Below are 25,839 nucleotides of genomic sequence, written 5' to 3'. Positions count from 1 at the left end.
GATGAGTATGGTTAGGATAGGAATGGAGCAATGCAATTAATACAAAATAGATGGTTGTTCTCGGAGGGAAATCTGGTATGTCCAAAACAGTTACTTTTCGGGAAATGGAGAAAAAAAGAACCAACCGCTACATATAGGTGTCCAATGGATTCGGGGCATTCATTTACAGAAAAAAGTTGAAATATGGAGATGCAAGATTTCCACCCGACAGCAACAATATATAATTCAGTCCTGAATGCTTCAATTTCTAAACTGCATTTTGTGTATCAATGAAAAAGAGAAGGGCTACTATAGCTTTCTATGATGGTCCCAGTCCCACTCTGCCTTACCAGGCTGTTTCTGGCGTGGTTTGGGTAGGTTGGTGACACAGGTGTGAGGGCACAAGAGGATGTTGCAGGGGTGCAGGTTGCCCTCCAGGAAGTTTTGCTTGGTCTCACAGATGTGGATGCCCCCCAGCGGGGTCTTTGGGAGGGTGTTGGCAGGGACAAGTGCCAGGCAGTACAGGCCAACCTGGTGAATGCTGTCAATGGCCTACATGGAAAACTCATTATAAGTCTAAATGAAGAACAGTATGAGGACAGACATCTCAGTGTTTCCCCAAGACATTATTTCAGGCCTGGTGGGAGCACGCAGGATGGCATATTGGCACAATACCCAGTTAGCAAAAGACTTTTTGTTTGGCATTATCTTTTGCATTCAAAATGGGATTTTGTTGACCTGGTGGGGGTTCTTGTTGGCCTCATGGCCCACCAGGCCTGTACAATTATAGGTGAAACACTAGATCTACTGCATAAGAAAAAGATGGCAACGGGTTTTCTCAGTGGAGTGCTACACCCAAATTCTAGTATATAAAAAGTAGGAAAAAAAGTACTCACATTTCCACTTTTTTATTGGCACACACCAACAATGTTTCGGCTATGAGCCTTCATAGCCGAAACGTGGAAATGTGAGTTCTTTGTCCTCCATTGATTTGAAGTTTATGCAACCTTTTTGGGATCTTTTTCAATTCCTACTTTTTATGTATACTAGATCTACTGCATTACACAGTACAACTACTTGGAGGTGAGATTTTGCATAATGTCTTTGTTTTGTTTTTAAATCTGTCATCCATTCCCTTCATTCTAGGTGGTTTGTAATTATTGTACTTAATTATTGTACTTTATTCTACTATGTCAGTGTGCTGTTGTATTAGTGCAAATAAGAAAAAAAAATAACCCACAGTTAACTAAAAGGTTGGCAATTATTTTAATGAATACTATGATTAATAATGAATATTACCTGTAGTACTCGGCTCATCCACTGGAAGCTGTCCTCCTCACTGGCGTCTGGCCGCTGCTCGGCCACGATCACTATCCTCTCATCATAGAACACAGTCACTGAGAACACTGCGATCCTGAGCACCAGACAACAACCGCAATTACATGTAGTATTCTTTTATACAGATGAGTACTGGTGATCACAATGTCATACAGCAGGGGTCTTCAACATTTTCAGGCCAAGGACCCCTTAGTTGAGAGAGAGATGAAGCAGGGACCCCCACAACCTGTTCATAGATTCCATATGGTTTCATTATTTGACAGCACAATATATTTTGGATTCATGTCAATTTGTGTTTGATATTTAACCACTTGAACTGTCAATACTTAGTAAACTTGACCTTTCACTCTGTACTTAGTCTGCTCTTTTTCCCCGCTGTTGCTCTTTGTCAAAAATAGCCGATCTACAAGCTCACAACAAGGCGTTGTGAGCTTGTAGATCTGCTATTTTTGGCTAACGTTCTCAGAATATGGACACTAGGGTTCAAGTGGTTAACATAAAAAAAAGGAGGAAAAAAAAGGTTTATATCTCTCAAAGATTTGGAGGACCCCCTGTAGTAACTCTGGGGACCCCCTAGGGGTCCCAGACCCCCTGTTGAAGACCCCTGTCATACAGTATCAGTGCTATGGAAACCTGACGTTTAATTTTGTATACTATGCTGTTGGCAAAAATGGTCAAATGGTCAAAATTGATTTTGTTTCCCAGTTCATGGAGATAAACCACTTTCACCACATCCCTTTTTCGGGCATGTCATTATAGACGTTATAAAACACACACACACATTGCCAACACATTGTGGGTTTGTACATGGCTAACTATACTGTCAATTTATGGGTATTCATAATTCTGTAGACATAACACACACTGACATACAGAACAATATTCAGGAACACACACACACAGGCACTCACCTCCCCCTGTAAACGGTTTTGACCGGCTCCACTGCCAGCGCCGTGGCCACCAGGTCATCAGCGTTGTGCCGTCGGCCGCTCACCATCAGCAGCCCTTCATTCTTCCCCACGACAAACACCAGGCTGCCCTGTGTGTGTGTGGGGGGAGGGGGGTAGTAGTAAGCAACAACACTACAGAAGCCTCCTTAGTTGCACTGAGAAGATCAGTCATGTATAAAAGTGCTGTTTAAGTGATTAATCAGAATAATCAATTGAGTTGATTATTACAAAAATATATATTTTAATTTGTTGGAAAAATCTATGAAGATTTTTTAAATAAATAAGCTACTTGATTATTCAATTAATCCCTGAACAAAAGGAATAGACAGAATAGAATCACTAAGAAAATAATCAATAGTTGTAGGTAGCCCTGCGTGTGCGTGTGTGTGCATACACATAACTTACAGGTCCTACAAAGCCCAATAAGCCAGTGCGGGTGAAGGGGATCTCTCCAATAGGGGCTCCAGCCTGGTTCACAGGGATCACCTATAGATTCACAACAGGACATATAACTGTTAACGTTATAGATTCATACACACAGATTTCACCGTCACATTAAAAATGTGTTCGTTCATGTAGGGCTACGCAGGCAATTAGGACATCAGCCAAGAAGTGGTATCGTCATCCAGTTCAATGAGGCCGCTGACTTCCTGTGGTTATTTGAAGGTTGGGCATTTCAACAGTCTGTGGTTTTTCCGCTTCAAAGAGATCAGTGACGCACTCCAATCATATTGCAGATAGATTAGGGTATTAGTTAATCCAGAGCGAAGTTTGTTGAGGTTGAACCATGCATTCCATGGTAAGTCACACCCAGGTGAAGATTTTTAAGATAGGCATATTATTATTTCGCTATCCAACCAAAACGTCTACTACACTACACCCTTTAAACATCAGCCACTAAGGTGTAGCCAAAATACTTCTGTAGCTATTTTTTTAGCTGACAAGAGGGTGTATTACTCCTTCAGCATGATCACTGAAGGGCAGCAGTTATACGCTACATTAAGCACCTTAGCTTTTTGGTCAGTTCCGTTTGTTTTCATGTACCGCTCCACAAGCTTCCCCTTGCGCTTCCTGAACCAATAGACAGGCATATTTGTGAATCTACTTTGTGTTTCTCTTGCCTTTCTTTTTCTTTTTCTGTGTCTCTAGTGGCAGTGAGTCTGCATTTGAATAGTTGACTCAAACAAGGAAACTAAGTTGCCGGCTACATGAAGCTGGATATTTCTGAATCTAGACATTTGTTGGTGCTGTTGGGGCTTGCAGCCACACAAAGCTGGATATTTCGGCCGTGAAACTGGATATTTTTGAATCCGGATAAATAAGTGGAGAGATTGAAAAATATCTGATTCACTGGATCCGTGTAGACAGGGAACCCGGATATGTGGATATCTGAAAAACCGGGATATATGAAAAATCCAGCTCCGTGTAGCCATGGCCTAAGCGTAAGCAGGTAAGTGCTAATCAAATCACCTGGCAAAATGTTAGCCTCACAGAGCCAGACTGTATATATATCACTGTGTGGATACGAGTCTGGCACTTCTATATGGACCTTTTCTTTCTTCCATGGGGCGGATAAAAAAAATGGCTCTGGACACAATTGGTTCGACCAGAACAATACTTTGCCCTGATTGGTCACCTAGTTCTTCGGAGAGAGGAAATGGATTCACAATTGAGCGGGGTCAGACCCAAATCTGCCAAGGGCAATTTATCTTTGCACTGGCAGATTTGTCTGATTCCAGGCTAGCGAAATGTGCACCTGGCTGCATAAACTTTCTCGCTCCAACTGGTACAGCCGGAGAGAATTGACGATGATTAGACTCTCTGGACTAAACAGGCATTTGAAAATCCTACTCAAAAAGTAAACTTTCTCACATTCCCATCCATTTTATGTATACTGTAGGGGTAGTGTACTAGATCTCGGGAACGATGCAAGTTTCTTCCACTTGTTGTTTTTTTCTTTAACTGTATTGTTTTAATGTACTACTGTACAAAAGTTAAAGGACCACTTCACCATTTCAACCTAACTTCATGATCCTCACACTATTGTTCATTCAGATATGGCAACATTTGTGTTTCAGAGGAGGACTGTGGAAACCTGCCTAATGCCTTCCAGTGACATCATTGGTAGGTAGGATTGGTCATTTAAAACAACAATTTTTTTTTTTATTAATGCAAGAGCAACCATGTATTTACAGGATACAGGCTTTAACAGGAAAAATAAAAGCTTGGGTTAGGGTTAGCATGACTTGTTTTATTGCACAGGGCGTTGCGCACACACGCACGCACACATTATATATATTGTATTGTATATAAAATCAGCTTGAGCCTTGGACGATAATTTCTGTAATCGAGTATGAATCTTGAAGATAATAGTTCCTTTGTTTTCAACTGTCACACTTGGCTGATGGTCCTGGAGCCTGTGTCTTGCTTGTCCCCTGCCTCTGCAGCGTCCTCTGCAGTTGCAGTGTCCCCTGCTTGATGTAGTTGTCGAATAGCACCCTTGAAGATTTTTTGGAAAGTAGGGCTGGAGAGGTAGTAGACAACAGGATTCAATGTGCTGTTGAGATAGGTCAGGGCAAGGGTGATGTAGAATGCTTTGTCCAGATTTTCCAGGTCGTCATGATGGTCAAAATGATCATCATGGTCATGATGTTCATGATGTTCAGATGCATTATGGCTCTTGCTCCAGGTCCGTACCTGTGTGATGTTACTTGGGAGGAAGCAGACAATGAAGATGACCACCACTGCGGTGATGAGCCACAGAGCCTTTTTGATCTTGGCATGTTGAGCCAGTTGTCCCCTTCTCAGATGAACGATGATTTGGAACGTGCAGTAGAGTATTACAACCAGTGGCAGCCAGAAGGACAGTACAAACACAGATTTATGCCATGTCAGACTAAACCCCTTCAAACTGGACTGACCCTCTTCCAACTCAACAGTAAAGCTCTCGCAGTGCCTGTGGATTGTGTCGTTGCTTGGTATAGCCCAGTTTCTTGGTATAGCCAGGAGATGAACATTCATTGAGATAGTGACCACCCACAGTCCAACTGCACAGCACACTGCTTTGGAGATACTTGAAGAATTGATTCGATGGTGGGGATGCACCACACGCACATACCTGTCCACTGCAACAGCCAATAAGAACAGGATACTTCCAGTGCGGTTCATGGCAAACATGAAGAGATTAATGTTGCAGAAGGCAACGCCAAACGTCCAGTTCATCTCAGAGAAGTAGTAGCTTGCACGGAACGGTAGAGCTGCCATGAGCAGGAAGTCTGCCAGTGCCAGGTTGAATAGGAGGACAGTGCTGCTCTTCCAGGGCTTCAGATGGAAACAGAAGATCCAGAGAGCCAGGCCATTACCGACAACACCCAGACTAAACTCGGTGATAAGTACTGCAGGTAGCACTCGGATGAAGAAAGTTCCATCGAAGTGGCCGTGCATTTTCACGTACAGTACTGTATGTCTCGGTTTGTTGGATACAGGTCCACTAAATGAGCAAATGTTTATCGCGTGCTTATAAGAGGTGGCACTTGCTGAGCATAGAAGCGTTGAGGTTTGAAGGGTGACACTTTTGACCAGTTACAGGAAACCTACCTATGATGCATTTCGTTCGAAGTTTTTTTTTGTACGGCACATCCTCAAAATGTGGTCACTTGTCACGCTATGTGCATGTTAGTAATAAAACAGAACCTCTCACTGCGATGCGAGTGTGTGATGCATATGTATAGCCAACACCCAAGTAGGGACTCCTTGACTGCTGCCACTCCTTCCTAATGTCCAGCTTCAGGGTCCGGATCACTGTCATGCCTCAGTGTGTCCATGTAGGTGGTGTGCCCCCTTCCCCTCCTAGTTGTACCTTGAGTTAGCTCCAACAGTGGCTTGTGCATGACAGTGCCCAGTCCGCAGGTGGAAAGTAACTCAGTTTATTTACTCAAGTACTGTACTTTTCTTTCTTTTACTTTACATTTACAATTTTCGGTACTTTACATTTACAGTTTTCAGTACTTTTATTTCGACTCCACTACATCTCAGAGGCAAATATTATATTTTTACTCCATTGAAATTATTTGAAAACCTAAGTTACTAATTACTTTGTAGATTTTGACTACAAAACATACATTACCTTCTGAGCTTGTCAAGTCAACTAGTAGATCTGCTATTTTCAAAAGATTTTTTTATACATTTGAAAAGTTGTGAAATGGGACATTCTGAGTACTGTATATGAGTACTTATTACTTTTGGTACTTCAAGTACATTCTGATACCAGTACTTCTGTACTTTACATTTTTTGCACTAGTACATTTTGAATTCCAAACTTTTACTTTACCACATTGTTGTATTGATACTTTTACTCAAGTAAAACAAAAAGTACTTTTTACGCCACTGAAATTAGAAGTCTGAGTCAGCAGGGTTACTTTATGGGTAAAATCAAGAGAAGATCAATCCTGTTTTGACGCTCCGCCAGGTTTTCTGAACTCTAAACATTCCAATAAATGTACAGAGAACCCATTATACCCACTGCAATTAAATTGCTTACATGAAATAAAAGCACCCCCCTGTGGATGTATAAAACATATGTTTCACTACTTGTATCACATTTTATGAGGCTGTTGCAACCATTATTATGTGATGATTTGGCTTAAAAATTTTTTTTTCACATGAACTGAATATGCTTCATACAGGGTTATCCATGCCATCTGAAGCTTCCACACAAACAGAGAAGACACGGCTCCTCTAGTGCCATCTTGTGGATCGTATGGACCCTCATTCATTTAATCTCATTTCCAATAAAAGATCAACATTTCTTATATATACTGTAGGAAAGATGACATGTGTAGCTACACTTCCGCTTTCTGCTCTTGTAGAGCTCTTGCTTGCATTGCCATACATTCAGGAACTGTACACAGACACACCACATCAGAAAATCTGACCTCAAATGTGTTCTTGGTAACGCCTGGCAGGCCGTAGTACATGGTGCCTCCCGCCCGCGAGTTTATGACAATCTCCCCGATCTCGTCTGTCTTACACAGCTGGGGCGGCCCGTCTGGTTTCACGATGCACATCAGAGCTGCAACACAAACACATACACAGGCCATAAGAGCAGTTCAACTGTGTGAAGAACCTTAGGTTTTCACCTATATGACACTAATTGTCATCTAATAGCAATTATTTGACATAATTGCAATTATTTTTCATAATCGTCATAATCATTTCCATGTTGAAAGATTTTCATATATATTTTTTAAAGTAAAAAATAGTGGAAATAGCAGATCTACAAGTAGTTTTAGATCAGCTATTTCCACTATCAATGTTCTTTTTAAAGTGTAAAGTTGTCAAATATGTCCTTCATTTCTTTGTATATTTGGGTTATGTGTCATATTTGCCATGTGCAACTTCAAAGCCTACAAGCCAAACAGAAATGTAATTGTCAACGACAAAAACACAATTAAATCGTTAATTGCAATTATTTGAGTGACAATTAATCGTCAAGTAAAATGTCATAATCGTGACAGCCCTATTCAACTGTGTGAAGAACCTTAAGCTTTCACCTATACGACACTGATTGAAGCAGTAACAGATACTAAGAATTAAAGTGCAAAACACATGGCTTGCACCAAAACCCCCACAATGGTGGTGGCAGACGCACGGCTTCACCGCCCTGTTGATTTTTAATTACATCTTTTGAAAAGCAAATGACACACTGTGTGTGTGTGTGTGTGTGTGTGTGTGTGTGTGTGTGTGTGTGTGTGTGTGTGTGTGTGTGTGTGTGTGTTCTCTCACTTTACAGCTAAGTGAGAGAACACTTAGGAAAGAATTGAGGAAGTAAAAGTGACAGCAAACATCACTAATTATGAGTGTGAGGTCTGTTGTGTATCTATTGAGTGTGTGTGTGTGTGTGTGTGTGTGTGTGTGTGTGTGTGTGTGTGTGTGTGTGTGTGTGTGTGTGTGTGTTATGTGTGAGATAAAGCATAGCGGACCTCCAGGCATGACGTGGCCTACATCCTGTACAGTGAGGGCAGAATTCTTGTCCTCCGTGTTGACCCTGATGACACCGTGGCTCAGACCCCCCATGGACAGGATGGCCCTGGCTGGAAGAGGTGCTCCACGTGCACCAGGCCTGAAAGAAAGGCCACCGGGTGAGGAAAAAGAGGTGGAAAGAGATGGAACAAAATAGTGCAAGAGGTTGAGTATGCTGCATATTCCAAATGTTTGTTTTGTCTCTTCTCACTGTTCATACGTTTCCATGACGTTTGAAGCAGGCATGTTTGGCCCCACTTTTCAGTACTTTTGTACACCCAGCTAAAAATAGTGTTGTTTTCCCATTTCTGTCTGCGTCCTTAAATACTGTACATTCCCTCAGAGCATCACCTGCGTATGGCTACAGTCAGGGCCTCAGGGGAGGAAGCACATGGACAGATGACCTCAGGTTTTAGACCGTGGGACTGGAACACATTCAGGAAGGCATCGCATGATGACACAGACCCTAAGAGTTCACAAAACACATAAATGAAAGAAAGGATAATTCTTTTAACACATAATGTTATGTAAATGTATACAATTACTTTATAAAACATAGTAGTAGAGTATTGGTTAAAAAGGGATTAGGAACTCACATGGGTTGGCTCCGTCAGCCACGATGAGCATGCGTATGGATGATAAGTTGGTGTCCTTCTGTTCTCGGTGGGCCATCATGGCCCAGTGCAGGTCACGGCACTTTACCAAGGCCACGCGTGCTGCAGGAAGACAAGTGGGACATGTCACGCCATTTCATTTTGTTTTATTTTCCTTGTCAGTTCTACAACATTGTTTTTGTTTTGCTGTTTTCTTCCTTGTTGAGTTTTATTGTCATTTAGTTTCAGTTATAAAAAATTCAGTTGTGTTCTTGTGACAGTTCCTTTTTTTTTCCTTCTTTGAAGGCAAGTTGTTTTTTTGTCTGTATAACCTCCTTCTCTTCTTCCTGTATGCTATCATTATGATTGTATCATTCCTGTAGACAGTCTATAATTTTGATAACCAATAAGGATCTAAAAAATAAACCAATTAATCAAGTGCTGCTTTAGGTAGCGAGGTGTGGAAATAGGATTGAACCTTTGTGAAGGTGGACTCTCTGCACCCAGGACATTGGACAGGCTTTCATGACAGCGTATGGCACTGTGATGGTGTGGATTCTGTTCATCACACTCTGTAAATGACAGACACAATTCATCAGAGAAGTGAAAGTTGTCGGGATATGTGGCATTTATGTTTGTTTTCTTATACTACAAATCAACTCACCGTTAAGACACCATGCCACATGCCCATGTCCTTCTTACAGTCCAACACGTTAACCAGTGTTTCTCCTGAGATGACACACGCGTGCAGGGACACAGACAGAAACAAGAGACGGACACACACATAATTCAATACACATTACGGAGGATGTGTGCACTCTCATATCACACAGCAACTCTTTGTATGTACAACTCTTCTAATCCAAGTAGGGGGAAAGACACAGAGACCATTCCAGGTCGAATACATAGCCTGTCTGAATATTTTCCTGTTTAGATCATTCTCCTAGGCCTGCATGACTCTCTCCCTCTCTCTCTCGGGAGGCAATCTTCACAAAGACAAGCAGCTAAAGTGCCCATTGTTTATGCACTGCTATGAGTGGTTGGCTTTGGGTAGTAGCAGGTAGACTGGATAGATAAATAAATTATTGGACATGGCCTTCAGTGAAAGGGTCTTCTGCTGATGAGCTCAGGAGATGAGAGCTCATGAATTATTCAGTCTGGACCTGCTTTTTAGACATCAGCCAAGATTCTTCTCCAGCTCACCAAGTTACGAGTCTTGCTGATAAACTCCATGTAACCTATAGCCCATGTAATGTACTGAACATGTGAACAGCAGATAGACACTTGAAGGCTTGATATAATGTACAGAATTGCAGAATTTGTTTATCTATTCTGTTTTGCCATTTATCCAGCTGCAGTTACATCACACAGTGGAAATTAAACCTTAAGTGTAATCTGAGGTATCTCAAACGATTGGTTACCAAATAATTGTTCTAATTGGCCCTCCTGGTGGCCGGCACTTTGAAAACCAGTTCTTTGTACATCTATATGACATACCAATAGCTGTGTAATGTGATCTCACCTTCACAGTAGTTACAAGCCTGGGTGAGGGCCTGACAGTGGGTCAACATGGAGATCTTAGAGACAGCAACTCCCATTACTGTGCCCTCTTTACTGGCCTTGTACTGGAAGACAGATAAACACATAATATATGTAGCCATGGATTTTCTTTATTTTTATTTTTTTGTGAACAAGTCTGATTTGTGAAACCGTGTGAAAGGAGACCAACATGCTAGCACACAGTTTTCAAAATAATTTTCACAGTACTGTAATAATAGTAATCTCTGTATGTACGGATGTCTGTAGTTCACGTGTATAGAACCGTCCGACAGACCGACTTCAAACTTGGCATGTACGTCAAAGGAGTCAACAGTTTACAAATCATTGTTATGCTGATTATCTGGTGGCTGTAAAGTACATAACAATGTTACGTTGATTTTCAAGTAGCTGTAAACTAAGAAATAAGACCACCAGTAAATAATCTCACCTCTATGTAGGCAGTGTCGGTGTTGGCGGTGGGGATATGGGGCTGCCAGTCTTTGGAGGGTTTGGTCAGGTATTTTGTGTCTGTCACCACCCACTTCATCCTGGGCCAACCTGCAGAACATAACCACAACCTCAGCACCCCATCACACTCTTTATACATTCTGTAGACCAGGGGTCTTCAACGTTTTCAGGCCAAGGACCCCTTAGTTGAGAGAGAGATGGAGCAGGGACCCCCACAACCCGTTCATAGATTCCATATAGTTTCATTGTTTGACAGCACTATCCTCAGTATATTTTGGATTCATGTCAATTTCAGATATTCAACCACTTGAAACGTCAATACTTAATTAACTTGACCTTTCACTCTGTACTTATCTGCTATTTTCCCCTCTACACCAAACAAACCTCTTTGCCGAAAATAGCCGATCTACAAGCTCACAATGCCTTGCACCGCGAGGTGTTGTGAGCTTGTAGATCTGCTATTTTTGGCTGAAGTTCTTGGAATTTGGATGCTAGGATTCAGTTGGTTGATATAAAAAAAGAGAAAAAAGGTTTCTATCACACAAAGACTTGGAGGACCCCCTGTAGTAACTCTGAGGACCCCCTGCACTAGACAGCTAACTGGCCATTGTGTGTTGCAAAATCTTTCGACTTTGCTTTCCGCTGCATAACACAGAATAAAATTCAAAATTTTGGATTAATACAATTTTATGTTATTTTATCACATTATGATGGATTATTTATACATTGTGCATATCTGACGAGCCCCATTGAGAGCGAGAGAGCAGCAACCACTGCGTGGCGGGGCTGACCTTTGAACTGCATGATCTCTCCGTTGGGTGTCTTGGGCAGTCCTTTGAGACACACCTCACTGGTCAGGGCCAGGCCCACCCCGCAACTGCCCAGGAGGAAGCCAATCTGCTGGCTACCTGCGTCCTATGGAAAAAGGCACAAGGGTAAAGAGATGTGCAAAGAGAGACAGAGGCCTGTATGGAAGATTAAAATCCATATCTCTCTTTCTGGAGGTCAGTATGTCAGCGGTATTGCAAATCGATATTTTCTGCAAGGTTGTAATGGCCTCATTCCATCATGTTTTAGCTGCTTGACCACAACAAACCATATGCCATTTTATTCAAGGCTCAAGAATTGAGGAATGTAAGAAAAGGGTGGCTATTTTATTCCTTCTTCATGCTTAGGAAGAATGTGAAGAGTGCAAATTAAGAATGAAATGGCTGCAGTATGAATATGGCTTCTTCAGTGCAGATGCTTGAAGCCATGCCAGTTTTACCTGTCGTGACAGTGGTACCTCTATGGGCACAGGGATGACCTCAGCCAGCAGGCAGCCATAGAACGCCACCCAGAACATACCCGGGTCAGTGTTGGGATACACTAGAGCCACCTAGGCCAGAGACAGATATTGTTATGGTATATTTGTGTACATGCATATTATACTCTACTGAATTCTATTCTATTGAGATCATGACAACAGATTCTTACCCTATCTCCTGGTCTGAGGACTGGGTCTGTTTTGGTGCCCAATTTGTTCAGCAGTGTGTAGGCCAGCTTCAGACTGCGGCTCCATAGTTTACCTGAGAGACAAAGCCATAGTCAGTCACCATGCAGACAGTGACCAGGAAATATATAGTGACTTTTGTGTGTGCACATATCAATGCAAATCATCACTTTCAGAGTTTTGACTTAAGTACCATGCATAGTAGTACATAAGAACGGCAGGAATACATAAGCAACGGAGGGTGAGACAAATTCCGTCCGGTTGATCCGGTCTGTCTCCCAAGCCTCCGTACTCCGGATGATTTAGATCCGTATACGGTCGCTTACGCACAGCACCCAACTGGACGGACTGAACGTACAAGATGTATATCCGTAGCAAGAAGTACCCATGACCACCGTTATAAAACATAGGCGCAGTAGTGATGAAAATTACTTTAACTCTGCTCTAACAGCGGTTCTCAAACTGTGTGTCCCAATAATAAATATATTTTATCAAGAAACGGAAAAAAGGTCGTTACACAACCACTTGAAGAGGACGCCTCGACTCCTCACTCATCACGCGTCAACAGTCATCAGCTGAGCACAGACAGCGAGGCACACAAGTCACAAGAAGAGATGATGATGCGGCTCATTTATTACTTGGGAATTATGTTCAATATATGAGCGGGTGTGTACGTGTGTTTTGTTATAATTAGCCAACTCCGGGTCCGCATCCATGTGGTTAAATTTGTACCCTCGCGGAGTTGCATTTACCGCGATAATGTTGCCGACAGACTGCAGATCCAGTCCAGACTGTTACCACGTATTTATACTGTACCAAACATCACGGCGGGTCAAAAATCTGTGGTTCTACATATTTTGGCTAAATGCTTCGGTTTTTACACGTGTGAGAACCACCTTCATGTGGCGCGCGGACACAAACGGGAGCAGAATTGGAGCGGAGAGCGGGTCGGCACATAAATAACGTGCATGTCTACTATGCATGGCGACGGAGTTACCGTACGTAGTTCCTCACCCAAAACGTACACAAAATCAACCATACGTAACTATAAATGGCAGTATCCAAGCTTACCATTAAAGCACTGCTCACAATGTAATAACAGCAAATTGGTGACTATAATTCATTGGAGATGCAGCACAACAAGTGTCTAGTCAGAGCATTCCCAGGAATACATGCTAGGCTACTGTAGCTAACAAACTCAACACACATGAACAGTGTCACTGATGCTTTTAATGAGTGGGATTGAACAAGAGGACAATCAATAGAATCATAATGTTACAAACATAAGCAACAAGATCACCAATATGAAAACACTTTATCTTCATCTTTTAGGCCTTCAGTACAGGTGCTACTAACCATATGTGAGTGTGTAGAGAGGTTTGCCAGTGATATCCAGGACAGTGAGGGCGGGGCTCTTAGCCTGTGTGGCTCCCCAGCGGGCCAGAGCCGCCTGCAGAGCTGGGGGCCAGTTACTGACAACCCCCAGAGGCTCCCCCTTCACTGGGATGATCTGACGGCCCTCTGGTTTGGGGGTGTTGGGGTCTGGCTGGGGCACTGGGGAAATGGACATGATGGGTTTGTTAGAGAAAGCTATGAAGAAGAATTTTTTTCCTCTAGTCTCTGTGGTGGTGGAGCAGGAACTTAAGCTCTGTGACAATCGGATGCCCTGTTATCGATGCTTTTTAAAGGTGATTCCACATTTATTTCATTGCAGTCTCACATTGACAAATGATTAGAGTGCAAGTCTCACCTTCTACTATCTCCTCCGAGTCATCAAGGAAGAACTCACTGAGTGGCGGCCTCTTTGGCCGCTTGAGTGTGTTCAATAGCTGCTGGATCTTAGTGGACACCCTGCTGTTCACTGGCACACCTAGAACAAAAGGAGCAAGAGTCACACAAAAAATACACACATAAACAAACACAGACACACAAGTACTCACACTCCCTACATGCTATTGTAAACCAACACAAAACGTCACTTTCACACCAGACTCTTTCACACGGACCAACAACCAGAGCACTAGCAAAACGTCAGGGCGTCAGAATCAGGATCGGAAGGAGGAGGATCAGAACCGGGTTCTGGAGCAGAGTCTTCAGAGGAAGGAAGGAGTCAGGAGGATAGTTCTACTTTAGTAAAGGAGACACAGAGCGACTGAACTACATTTCGGATACGGGAGGTTCTCTAACATCTAGAACAGGGGTTCTCAAAACCTTTTAGGCCGTGACCCCCAAAATAAACATATTTGAACTGGGGACCCCCACCATGACAAACACTTGGAATTGCAGGTATAACATTTAATGTGACTCGTTTCCACAGATGAATATTTTGAAAATAGCCGATCTACATGCTCACAACGCCTCGCAACGCGAAGCATTTTGAGCATGTAGATCGTCTATTTTCACAATGTTCGCCTCTTGCTTACTTCATATTTGACAGTTTCAGTTTGGTATTAAAACGGTCTTGAAAGTCCTTAAATTGTCACTTTAGAAATGTGCAGATACCGCGTGTACTGTGTGTTGGTTTGTTTACCATTGAGTGAGAAAAAAAAGAACATTAAGCTAATCATCTGGGGACCCCACAAAATAATTTGGGATCCTGTCCCCAAGTTTGAGAACCACTGATCTAGAAGTACGACACAAGACCAGCACAAAGACCAACAGACCAGACAATACTGAGAGAAAGACAGACACCAAGGCTGGAAAGCAAGCTGACTGAAGGGGGGAGGCAGGGCTCGCTATTCGGCATCCCTTCCCTCACTGATTGAATTCAAATTACCTTTTCTTTTTCCTTTTTTTTTTAAATGAAAGACAGGGGGGTGGATATATGGACCCAAAACACAAAAGAACAAAACACAGTGGTTGTTAGTGGCTTTCACCACACAGTGCCTGGAATGAGGATGGTGATGATTATAATAATTTCAACATGAACAGCTGATCACAGATGTCCATCTGTATCCGATCTGAAATGACTCAAAGTACACTCACAGCACATTTGTTACTTGTGTAGCAAATAAATACAAATATTCATCTAAAAATATATATATGTTTTCCAAAGATATATAAAGTATATAAAATGTAATGCACAACCAAATTATATAAAGATGTAATGTACATATTGCAGCCAATATATGTATTCAAGCTATATTCATATATCCAAGGTCAAGAATATGTTTAAATGCATACAAGTGAAATAAAACAAAAGTGTGAAATGTATAACACAACCACCATCAATGTAACACAATAATTATTCAAAGCGTGCCATTCATGTATACAGTAGTACAACATCTATAGAAAACTGTACCGAATGGACCTGCAGCAAAAAGAGCGCTACCTCCTGGTATGAAGTCAGGCCTTTTATTTCTATAACACAATGGGAAGACTAATGCTTGATTTATACTTAATTGCGTGCCATGTAGCGAACCAAAAATAGCCGTTGTGAGCTTGCAGATCCGGCTCTTTTTGGACAACCAAGTATACATCTGTGTGTGTTGTGCATGTGTAGGTACCATCAGCAGTAGTGTGTGTGTGCGTGCGTGCGTGCGTGCGTATGTACCATCAGCAGTAGTGTCCAGCATGCTGCAGCGGCTCTGCCCTCTGCTCATGCCCCTGACAGCCGGGGTCAGCTCCGCCTTGGAGCCCCTCCTCTCCTGGGGGGTGGAGGACGTCACGTCTGGAGGGATGCTGTTGTTCTCTGGAGGAGGACAAGCTTCCATCAGAACAATGATTCAATTCAATTCAAAGAAAACATATTGTTGTTGTCGGGCAGAAACCCAACTCTATATTCTACATTTTTGTAAATTACCGGTAATGCCCTACTTGATCATACTGCAGCGTAAAAAAACAAACAAAAAAAAAAACAGCTAAAGTAGCAGATCTACAAGCTCAAAATGCAGCTCGACGCAGGCCGAAACAACACTTTTTGAGCTTGTCGATCTGCTACTACGTTTTTTTGAATATGAAACCTGAAAAGTAACAGTTTTGGACAGATGAGGTTTCCACCCGACAGAAAGGTTTGAAATTATATTGCCATAGAAAATGTGAAACAAAACAATCAAAAATCTAAAACTAAGAAATGCATGTATATTTAAAAGGAAATTAAGTGTGTAAAACAGTGCTGTGTCACATTGCAACACAGAAAAACAAGGTTATGAAACCATAATAAATGTGCATTTGCAGTAGTAGTAGTTAATATATAAGCAAGGATAATGCAGTCACTTGGTATAAAACTTTTGAGACAAATATCAGCTAATTTTCAAATGTATTTAAAATAGTACTGTGGTGCATTGAGTTTGCTGTTGGGCGTGTATATACATGGAGTTTTGATTGATTGATTGAATACTTTATTAGTCAAATGTAAACATTTTGTGGTACAGTAAGACATTAAGGCTAAAAGAATAACACAAAGAAATACTGGGGTCTTATGCAGAAGAGTGTATTGTGTTGTACTGTGCTGCCACTTCATGTAATGTCAAGTCCTGACTAACAAGCCATAAAAACTCATATTAGTGTTGACTGCATTCTCTGAAAAATCTCATTCTTGCTATGCATTACTTTGCATTGCCAGAGGAAGTTGCACACTTCTCAGTTCTCTAGAACAGTGGTTCCCCAACATAGGGACCAGTTTCTATGGGTCACAAGCAAATATCCAGTTTTTACTTTTTACCATAAATGTTTTTCAAAGATCTTGCAAATGTCCACCTCCCCCCTTTTTTCTTTTTTATCTTCTGAAAAAACAAAAATAAAATAGGGTCTGTGTTGAAAATCAGTGTTGATATGTTCCACTTAGGACGGACTGTGGTGTAATTTATTTGTATTATTTGTTTGTAAATGGAGGCTTGTACGTCTGTAACTGAGGATTTTACAGTGTAGCCTGGGTGTCCCAGAGGTAACTTTATGTATTTCAGCGTATCAAATGGAGTTATCCGTGGCCTAATGCATATCAAACAGGGGGGTTCTTGAAATGAAAAAGGTTGAGAGCGACCGATTCATTCATTCAGTACGCTCCAGAGGAGATGACCTACCTATGCGCGTGTGAGCCAGGACGTCAGCCAACACGGTCAAGGCAGGCTGCGGCTGGGTCTTGGGCTCTCCATGGGAGAGGGTGGAGGAGGCAGACGAGGAGGTGGAGGAGCTCTGCACAGAGCGGTTGATCCAGTAGTCGGGGCTCTGCAGGCTCTGGGCCAGCGCTGCGCTCAGAGCCGCCTGTCTGCGCAGCGAGCCCTCGTCCTCCGAGGCGGACGAGGTGTCTGCTGGAGCAAAAACATGTGAGGAGACTATGACAGTGGTTCTCAACCTGTGGGGGGTCCGCAAATTATTTTGGGGGGTCCCCAGATCATTAACTTAATGTGAAACATTGTTTTCTCACTCAACAAACCAACATAAAGTTTATAAAGAGGGTATCTGCACATTTCTAAAGTGACAATATTAGAGGCAGAACCTTGTTATACAAAATGTAATGCCTCAACTCTTAGTGCTCGTCAGGGTGGGGGGGTCCCCAGTTAAAATATGATTATTTTGGGGGTCGCTGCCTGAAAAAGTTGAGAACCACTGGACTATAACATGCAACACAAGAGTCAACACTGAAACGATTAGATGATCGATACATTAACAATGATCATTTTGACAGGACAGTGAAAATGACAACAAGGTCAGACAGGATGGACAGCAGGTAACACAACAGGCCCTGAGGCAGGAATCACATCAGGAAGTTGCACGTAACGTGAGCGCTTTGGGTGGTTGAGTCATCAGCAGTCTAGACAAGTGCTGTTATTGTTAGCTTGTTCCATCAGGCTAGAAACTAAAATACAGTTAGTTCTTGAGTGAAACTGTACCTGGAGGTGTGCAGTTGTTCTCGGGAGATTGGACGAAGGCAGAGCGCCTCTTAGTGGGCATTGGCAGCCCCATCTTCTCTTCTTTGTGGTTGGCCAACGCTGCCTGCACTGCCTCTGTGTGGATGTCTAGATAAGAGCATGTGACAGTGTGAGGGATGAAGGTAGAGTAAGTTTGCATATTTACCCATCCTAGATTTGTCATTGATACTTTGACCAGTGACCACATTAACCACATGAACCATATCTCTATTATTTTGGTGCGAACAATCTGTCAAAATAGCCCATCTACAAGCTCACAAAGCATCATAAATAAAATGCGCAAGTGAAATTTTAGATCAGCTATTTTTTATAGAGAAAACAGGAGGGGGTCTAGTATAGCACAATGGGGTTAGTTAGTTCACACATTATGCACCCCGAAGTTGGTCTAAGTGCAGATGACCAGGCCAGACTCTAGATCTCCAATTTGGTATTTCTATCTTCCTATTTTTATTTTGTTTATTCTTGAAGCTTAGCTGCATCGGTCCTGTATTTCTTACTGGGGTGCTGCTATGACAATTGCATTTCCCTGGTGGGATCATTAAAAGTCTACAGGTATAATGTATCCATATGCGCATATGTATGCGTGCATGCATGTGTGTGTGTGTGTGTGTGCATGCGTGTGCGTGTGTGTGCATGCGCGTGTGTGTGTGTGTGTGTGTGTGTGTGTGTGTGTGTGTGTGTGTGTGTGTGTGTGTGTGTGTGTGTGTGTGTGTGTGTGTGTGATGCTTGTGTGCCCGGACGGACGCATAAACATGTTTGTATGTTCTGTACCTGATCTGTAGCGGTCATCCCTGGCCCCTCCACTACGATGTGAACGGTGATGTCTGGAGGCTGATGACGTAGAGGGGCCCGGGGCCTCAGGACTGGGGCTGGGGTCTGCACTGTGATTGGGGGACAACTGTACATCTGGCAGGGACAGATCCACATCTGGGGGAGGAGAGAGGACACGTGGCGTGTGGACAAAGTCAGTCAGTAGCAACACATGTCATGCACACAACACCGAGGACAAATAATACCACAGGCTAATGTTCTTCATGATTGATGCACTAACACTCTTTAGCAAGTGGCTATATTTGAAAGAGCATATTTTTCGGTTTACTGTGAGTATCTATTTCGGTAAAGTAGTTCCAGTGGGGGGCGGAGGTAGAGGGGCCAGCGGAGATGAAGGCTCAGTTGGATAGGAGACAGAGATAGCAGGTGTTCTGTCACCTTCAAAGCAGCAAAATGCCAGCTTTGACGATAAAGGAAGGGCACGAAATAGCAAATCATACAGCAACAGCAATAATACCAAACCAGTCTTCGAGAAATACAATTTATGGGTTTTCCACGATTAGTTTAACATTCTGGATGGATGTGCCTTTGTAATTCCTCTAACATCTATCTAATGTCATGTGTCCAATCCCTTCTCCACTCTTCCAGACGATCGCACCTGACCTACTCCCCTTCATAACCGCCATCATCAACAGTTCTGTAACCTCAGGCTGTGTCCCAGCTGCCTTCAAGGCAGCCAGACTATCACCACTCCTCAAAAAACCAACTCTTGACCCCTCGGACGTCAAGAACTACAGACCGGTATCCCTCCTCTCATTTCTTTCAAAAACCCTTGAACGTGTGGTCTCTAACCAGCTTTCTCTCCATCTCTCACAGAACAACCTGCTGGATCCCAACCAGTCAGGTTTTAAACCGGCCCATTCTACAGAAACGGCACTCCTAGTAGTCACAGAAGCACTCCATGTTGCCCAGGCTGCCTCCCACTCTGCAGTCCTGATTCTTCTGGATCTATCAGCAGCATTCGACACAGTGAATCACCAGCTGCTCCTGGACACCCTTGCTGACCTAGGCATCACCGGGACGGCACTAAAGTGGTTCGCCTCCTACCTGTCGGACCGGACCTACCAGGTCTCATGGAAAGGTTTGCTTTCATCCCCCCGAACCCTCCACACGGGAGTCCCCCAGGGATCCGTACTTGGCCCTCTGCTTTTCTCCCTGTACACCAAATCCCTTGGTGCTGTAATCTCTGCTCACAATCTATCCTATCACTGCTACGCTGATGACACTCAACTGTTTTTGTCCTTCCCCCCTTCTGCCACCCAGGTGGAAGAACGCATTGCTGCATGTCTGGCCGACATCTCACAGTGGATGTCAGCCCACCACCTTAAGCTGAACCCGGACAAGACGGAGCTACTCTTCTTCCCAGCTAAGTCTTGCCCCATGCAAGATTTCACTATTTCCATAGATAATGCATTGGTGACTTCAGTTCCTACTGCTAGAAACCTTGGTGTGGTCCTGGACAGCCAGCTATCATTCAAGGCACACATTGCATCAGTCACCCGGTCCTGTAGGTTCACACTCTATAACATCCGTAAAGTCAGACCCTTCCTCACCCAGGAGGCAGCCCAGCTCCTCATTCAGACATCTGTCATATCGAAGCTTGACTATTGTAACTCTCTCCTCACTGGTCTCCCGGCATGTGCACTTAAACCTCTCCAACTGATCCAAAATGCCGCGGCACGACTGGTCTTCAACCAGCCTAAGTTCTCACATGTCTCTCCCCTTCTCCGCAGCCTCCACTGGCTCCCGGTTGCGGCCCGCACTGAATACAAAACACTGATGCTGACCTTCAAAGCAGCCAAGGGTATGGCTCCTCCATACCTCCAAAACCTGATCAACCCCTACACCCCCACCCGTTCACTTAGATCAGCCACCACAGGGATGCTGACAGAACCCTCGCTAAAAACTCCAGGGCAAAAATCCACTCGTCCGAGACAGTTTGCCCTCCTGGCCCCCAAGATGTGGAATAAACTCCCTGCCGCACTTAGAACAACGGACTCACTCGCTAGCTTTCGCCGTGGACTGAAGACTCACCTTTTCAGACTCCACCTAAACCCTTAGCACTACAGAAAAATCAGTGACCATACATGAAGCTAGTTAGCATTATTTTTTTGTCTTTAGGTTTTTAGAACTTTGATTTTACTGTGTTTTTTCTAGATAGATAACCATTTGCATTTGTTATATTGTTGATGATGTTCTGACATATTATCTTGTTCATTATTGTGATGTTATTTGCTTATTGTAAGTCGCTTTGGATTAAAAGCGTCTGCTAAATGCCTAAACTGTAAACTGTAAACTGTAATGTGTTAAATGGTTGCTCCAGCCAACGTAGGCCAAATTTGATTATTCTACTCAAAAAAACATGCAAAGGAAGCAAACCTTTTCCACAATTAGCCTGCAATGACACATGAAGGGATTCATTTGATGCCCATGTTAATCTGGTACAGTGTGTGTGTATGGAAACACCACATCATTGTGTGAGGCTGTGGTCTGATGTCAGCTGACTGAGAAGGAGAGAGGTAACTGCAGGACACTTAGTAAGTTAGTAGGGAAGTGCCACAGTTGCTCGCTGTCTAGATATTCAGTAGAATGAGTGCAGGGTCACACCAGCAATACATAGGAAGGTGGAGGCGGATGGGGGCGGGGAGGGGTAAGAGGACGAAAGGACAGCTGGAGGGTAAAAACAGTAAGGGGAGATGAGAGTTATTTATAATATGATAAGAATAGGTGAGAGGGAATAAGGGAAAAGGACACGTATAGAGGGACTTCTACTAGGTGTGCTGGTAAACTCTGGATTCAGCAGAATTGGTGCAGGGTAGGAACATGGATACTTTCTTAGTAAACTTAAATTTCCATGCATGAGCTGCCACAGTGCTGCATTTACTGGAGGACCAGATTTGTCCAGCTAACGTGTACTTCCTGCATTAGCCACAAGAGTGCAGCAGAAAGTCACAAAACTGACAAAGGAGCAAACAACTGGTTGGTTGGTTTGGCACTTTAATTAATTAGAAACAGCAGTTAGTTGTGCGTAATAAGTAAACAAATAACGCAAACAAGTCAAATCACTGCTGATTATTTACCAGAACATGCTTATTGCCACCGTGGGCCGCGGTTAACTATGAAAACCGGCACATCTTTCCGTATCTCTGTCAGTCACACGCCTGACACTGTGGTTCCCCTGACACATCACTGTGATATCACCTGTCTATAACGCCTGACACTGTGGTTCTATGGGTTTGTCGCTCTGACATCATGCTCTGACGTCACTTGTGATGTCAGGGGAACCACTCTTCACAGAATGGGTTTGCCGTTCTGACATCACGCTCTGGCTTCACTGATGTCACACTAACAGAATCCATTTTATGCTCATATATGGAGTTCCCTGATGTCATCAATATTAAGCCCATATCTAACAGGACTTCATATGGGAATGCCCATATATGGAGGCCACATCGGCCACATACCACACTAACGGCTGGTTCTACAGACAGGGATCTCCATGTATGGGCATAAAAGGGTATGTTGTCAGATGTCATAGACATCATAGGACTTTCACATAACAAATAACTGAGTAAGCATGTTTGGGCTCTCACAAAGCATATCTCCATATAAAGTACATGGATCTCCATATATGGGTACCAGGGGTCTCCATATATGGGTAACTGGTCCAATATACATCACTGGTCAGATGGCCAAGAATTGCATGTCGCCCTGAGGTGCCTTACTAGTATGTAAGAAATCTGATACAAACACATTTGTTTCATTTGCCACCAAATAGAGCAGGGGATCTCAACCGATTTTGACCCAGGGACCACCATCCTGACTACAAGCAACCTGGGGACCACCACTATTGTGTCGATGGGTCCATCATAGAGCTGACACACTGAAGACTGACACAATAGTGTCCGTTTTCAAAGCATTTTATTACCAGTAAAGAGCAGGGATATTGTTTATAATTATACCCATATATTTTTGTTGGATACAGACACATTTGAATTTATCAACTATTTACCAAAGTATTTTTTACCTGGACCAAGCAGGACCACCCAAGTCCTCTCTCAAAATATTATTATTCACATGAAAAAAAGAAAGCATAGTAGCAAATAAAAGTAAAAAAAAGGGTAAAAAAAAAGAAGAAAAAAAAAAAAGAAAACTTCTAAATGCATGGCCAGGGACCAACGGCAACACCTCGGCGGACCATCAGGGGTCCGCGGACCACCGGTTGAAATTAAACTTGTGAAATAGAGGGAACAGACAAGCAGGCAGACATGGGAAGAAAGAGAAAGAGAGATGTAAGACGAGGAAGAGGGGTTGGAGATGGAACAGGGAGTGAGGCAGAGGCGTTGGTCTTACTTGGCGTCTGGGGGACGTAGGGGGCCATCAGTTTAGACCTCTTCTTCTCATAGCCCTTCTGTGTGATGTCACCTAGGAGACAAGACAGCAACACCAAGACGTCATGTTAGTCACAACAGTACCACACAAATACACAATACACACACACACACACCACAGCATTACTGTACGCTCTCTTAAACAAATAATAACATCAGATAAAACACGCACACCCAAGAACAGTGTGCTGATTCTGCTGAAACACACTCCAAAAAAGCCAGCTGAAACTATGTACATGAAAAGAGACACAAACACACACCACACAACACACACACACACAGACACACCACACACACACAACACAGATGCCACGATGGGATAATACATTTACAGTGTTGTTGAGTCATAATCCTCAAAGCTTCCCACTTTACAACCATACGCCAGATAACACCATTGTTTTGGCCTTGCATTAGCCGTAGTGAACAAACAAGATGAGTGCAGCATGGACCTCGGGGCTATGAAACCCAAATACAGATTACCAGTCCAGAACTGGCCGATACGCAGCCAGAGAACAATGGAAGATATAGAAGGGCTTTTTGAGAACAGTTAGGATAGTAAACAAAGCACAGAGGAAGCCATGTGAGCCGGTTTCACATGGAACTGAGTTTCTTCCTCTACACCCCTGCCCACCCTAACTCATTCTTCCATAAGGGGAGGGGGGGTATGTGGCCTTGGACTGTCTGAGCTCCCACCGCAACCAAAGTTTTGAGTGTTTGTGTGTGACAAGAATGGGATGGAACAAAGTCCACTCGACAAGGCTCCCCTAAAACACACAGTCTCTTTGTGAAACAAACATAGGCCTACATATGCTTGTCCACATAAATCAAAAGCTTTGAAGATTGATTGAAGACTTTATTAGAAGTTTGCATAGAAAAAGGTACAGTTTCATGACGGTACAGTTCATTGGTACAAGGTCAACTAAAAGGAGATCCTAGGAAAGCACTTGGCTTATTTACACAGGAAACCATAGAAGTATCTCATATAATATTGAATGACAGACGGATAGAACACAGTACTATGCAGTAGATATAGTAAAAAAAAAAAAAAGTAAATAAAAATAAAATAAACAGTGCAAAGAATATATACAGTAGAAGGGTCAGGGGAGGCTGGGCTAGATTTGTTATTGCCAGTAGAGTTGCGAATGGCTCCTCTTATACACACACACACACACACACACACACACTTACGCATACAAACAATTGCACCGCACACATTTTACTTCTGCATTTCCAGCACAAGCACTGCATGCTTTGTCAAGTGCAGCATGCACGAGCGAGGCATGTTCAGCATCAATCTCCTGGCACCTCCTCGACGCCGACTGATGACAACAAGTATAGACCCTCAGCCAACCCATTGACATGAAGGGCAGGGAGGGGAAAAACGAGAGGAACAGAGGAGACAGCGAATTTAAAAGCCTGAAGTAAGCGAGGGAGGGAGGAACGGGGAGCGAAGAAGATAACTGCATGAGAGCCAGTGGGGAAGTGAGAGGGAACGCAAGCCGGCATGTGTTAAACAACAATGGAAAGAAAACCAGGAGAGGGAGAGAGAGCCAAAGTTCAACAGCGGTCGGAGGAAGGGGAGGAGGAGAGGAGGGCTGGATAAGCTGGGAATGGGCGGCGGCGGAGCGAGGTCCCGTGTTACCACTCCTATCTTAAAGCTCTCTCTCTCGCTCTCCATTGTTCCCTGATGCAGGCTTACATATGTTTGAGAAATGGCAGGCTGAAATACCTAACTTACATACAGTGGAGCAACAATCTGTGTGTGTGTTTTAGGATATGAGTTTTGCAGACTACGATCTCGGCTCCTTTCAAATAGAGAAGAAAGGAAAGTGTGGGGGGGGGGGGCAGCAATACAATAACAAAGTGAATCTGTTAGACAGGAATAGAAAGGGGGGAGGGAGGGAGGTGGGGGGAGAGAGAGAGAGACAAAGAGAAAGGATGAGGACGGAGGGACAGAGCAAGACTAACAGAGACTTATAGAAAGAGAACGAGAATGAGAGACAGACAAAGCAGTAGCAGACAGATTGTTTGAGTGAGAGCTGAGAGCTTTGTCATTCTCTGTGTAGGGACTGGGAGTACGCACGTACCCACAAATGTACAGTACACACACATATATCATGCAACACATACATACATACACCCACACCCACACCCACACAGGAAGATTGACACCACTGGACTGGAACTGTTATATTGGGGGAATAATACTGTTCAACAGTGCTGGTCTGACTGAGGCCTGTGGTTTTGCTGGGATAGATGGATGGATAGATAGATGGAGGGTGGGGGGGTTGCTCATTAACACAGACTGAGGAGAGTCTGTACTGGCCTGGGACACAACAACAGGCTGGGCCTGGCTGGCACTGTGGT

General features: G+C 43.4%; 2 protein-coding genes across 4 annotated transcripts in view; both read right to left on the bottom strand.

Annotated features, from left to right (window-relative positions):
* Positions 1–25,839, bottom strand: part of LOC308291101 (disco-interacting protein 2 homolog B-A) — a 98,031-nt gene that overhangs the window by 14,883 nt on the left and 57,309 nt on the right. For 2 of the 3 annotated variants that reach the window (XM_080733024.1, XM_080733021.1), the window contains 22 exons: positions 23,435–23,506; positions 19,022–19,177; positions 18,212–18,337; positions 17,402–17,626; positions 15,934–16,071; positions 14,131–14,250; positions 13,737–13,934; positions 12,365–12,456; positions 12,156–12,266; positions 11,680–11,803; positions 10,869–10,978; positions 10,404–10,506; positions 9,546–9,610; positions 9,360–9,453; positions 8,885–9,004; positions 8,640–8,754; positions 8,249–8,388; positions 7,202–7,338; positions 2,673–2,753; positions 2,229–2,356; positions 1,279–1,393; positions 330–531 (listed from right to left, as the gene is read on the bottom strand). In XM_080733024.1, the coding sequence (XP_080589150.1) occupies positions 330–531; positions 1,279–1,393; positions 2,229–2,356; positions 2,673–2,753; positions 7,202–7,338; positions 8,249–8,388; positions 8,640–8,754; positions 8,885–9,004; positions 9,360–9,453; positions 9,546–9,610; positions 10,404–10,506; positions 10,869–10,978; positions 11,680–11,803; positions 12,156–12,266; positions 12,365–12,456; positions 13,737–13,934; positions 14,131–14,250; positions 15,934–16,071; positions 17,402–17,626; positions 18,212–18,337; positions 19,022–19,177; positions 23,435–23,506 (2,772 nt within the window). Of the gene's footprint in view, positions 1–329; positions 532–1,278; positions 1,394–2,228; positions 2,357–2,672; positions 2,754–7,201; positions 7,339–8,248; positions 8,389–8,639; positions 8,755–8,884; positions 9,005–9,359; positions 9,454–9,545; positions 9,611–10,403; positions 10,507–10,868; positions 10,979–11,679; positions 11,804–12,155; positions 12,267–12,364; positions 12,457–13,736; positions 13,935–14,130; positions 14,251–15,933; positions 16,072–17,401; positions 17,630–18,211; positions 18,338–19,021; positions 19,178–23,434; positions 23,507–25,839 lie in introns of all 3 variants that reach the window. The other variant, XM_080733020.1, reaches the window with a different exon arrangement.
* Positions 4,659–5,711, bottom strand: LOC308291756 (hydroxycarboxylic acid receptor 2-like; the record flags this gene model as incomplete). The annotated part of the gene is made up of 1 exon (XM_080733884.1): positions 4,659–5,711. One exon carries the CDS (start codon positions 5,709–5,711, stop codon positions 4,659–4,661), a length of 1,053 nt encoding a protein of 350 aa, XP_080590010.1.

Source organism: Nannobrachium achirus (assembly GCF_963921795.1).
Source record: "Nannobrachium achirus genome assembly, chromosome: 9".
NCBI classification, from domain to species: domain Eukaryota; kingdom Metazoa; phylum Chordata; class Actinopteri; order Myctophiformes; family Myctophidae; genus Nannobrachium; species Nannobrachium achirus.
This window is presented reverse-complemented; position numbering and strand designations above follow the sequence as displayed.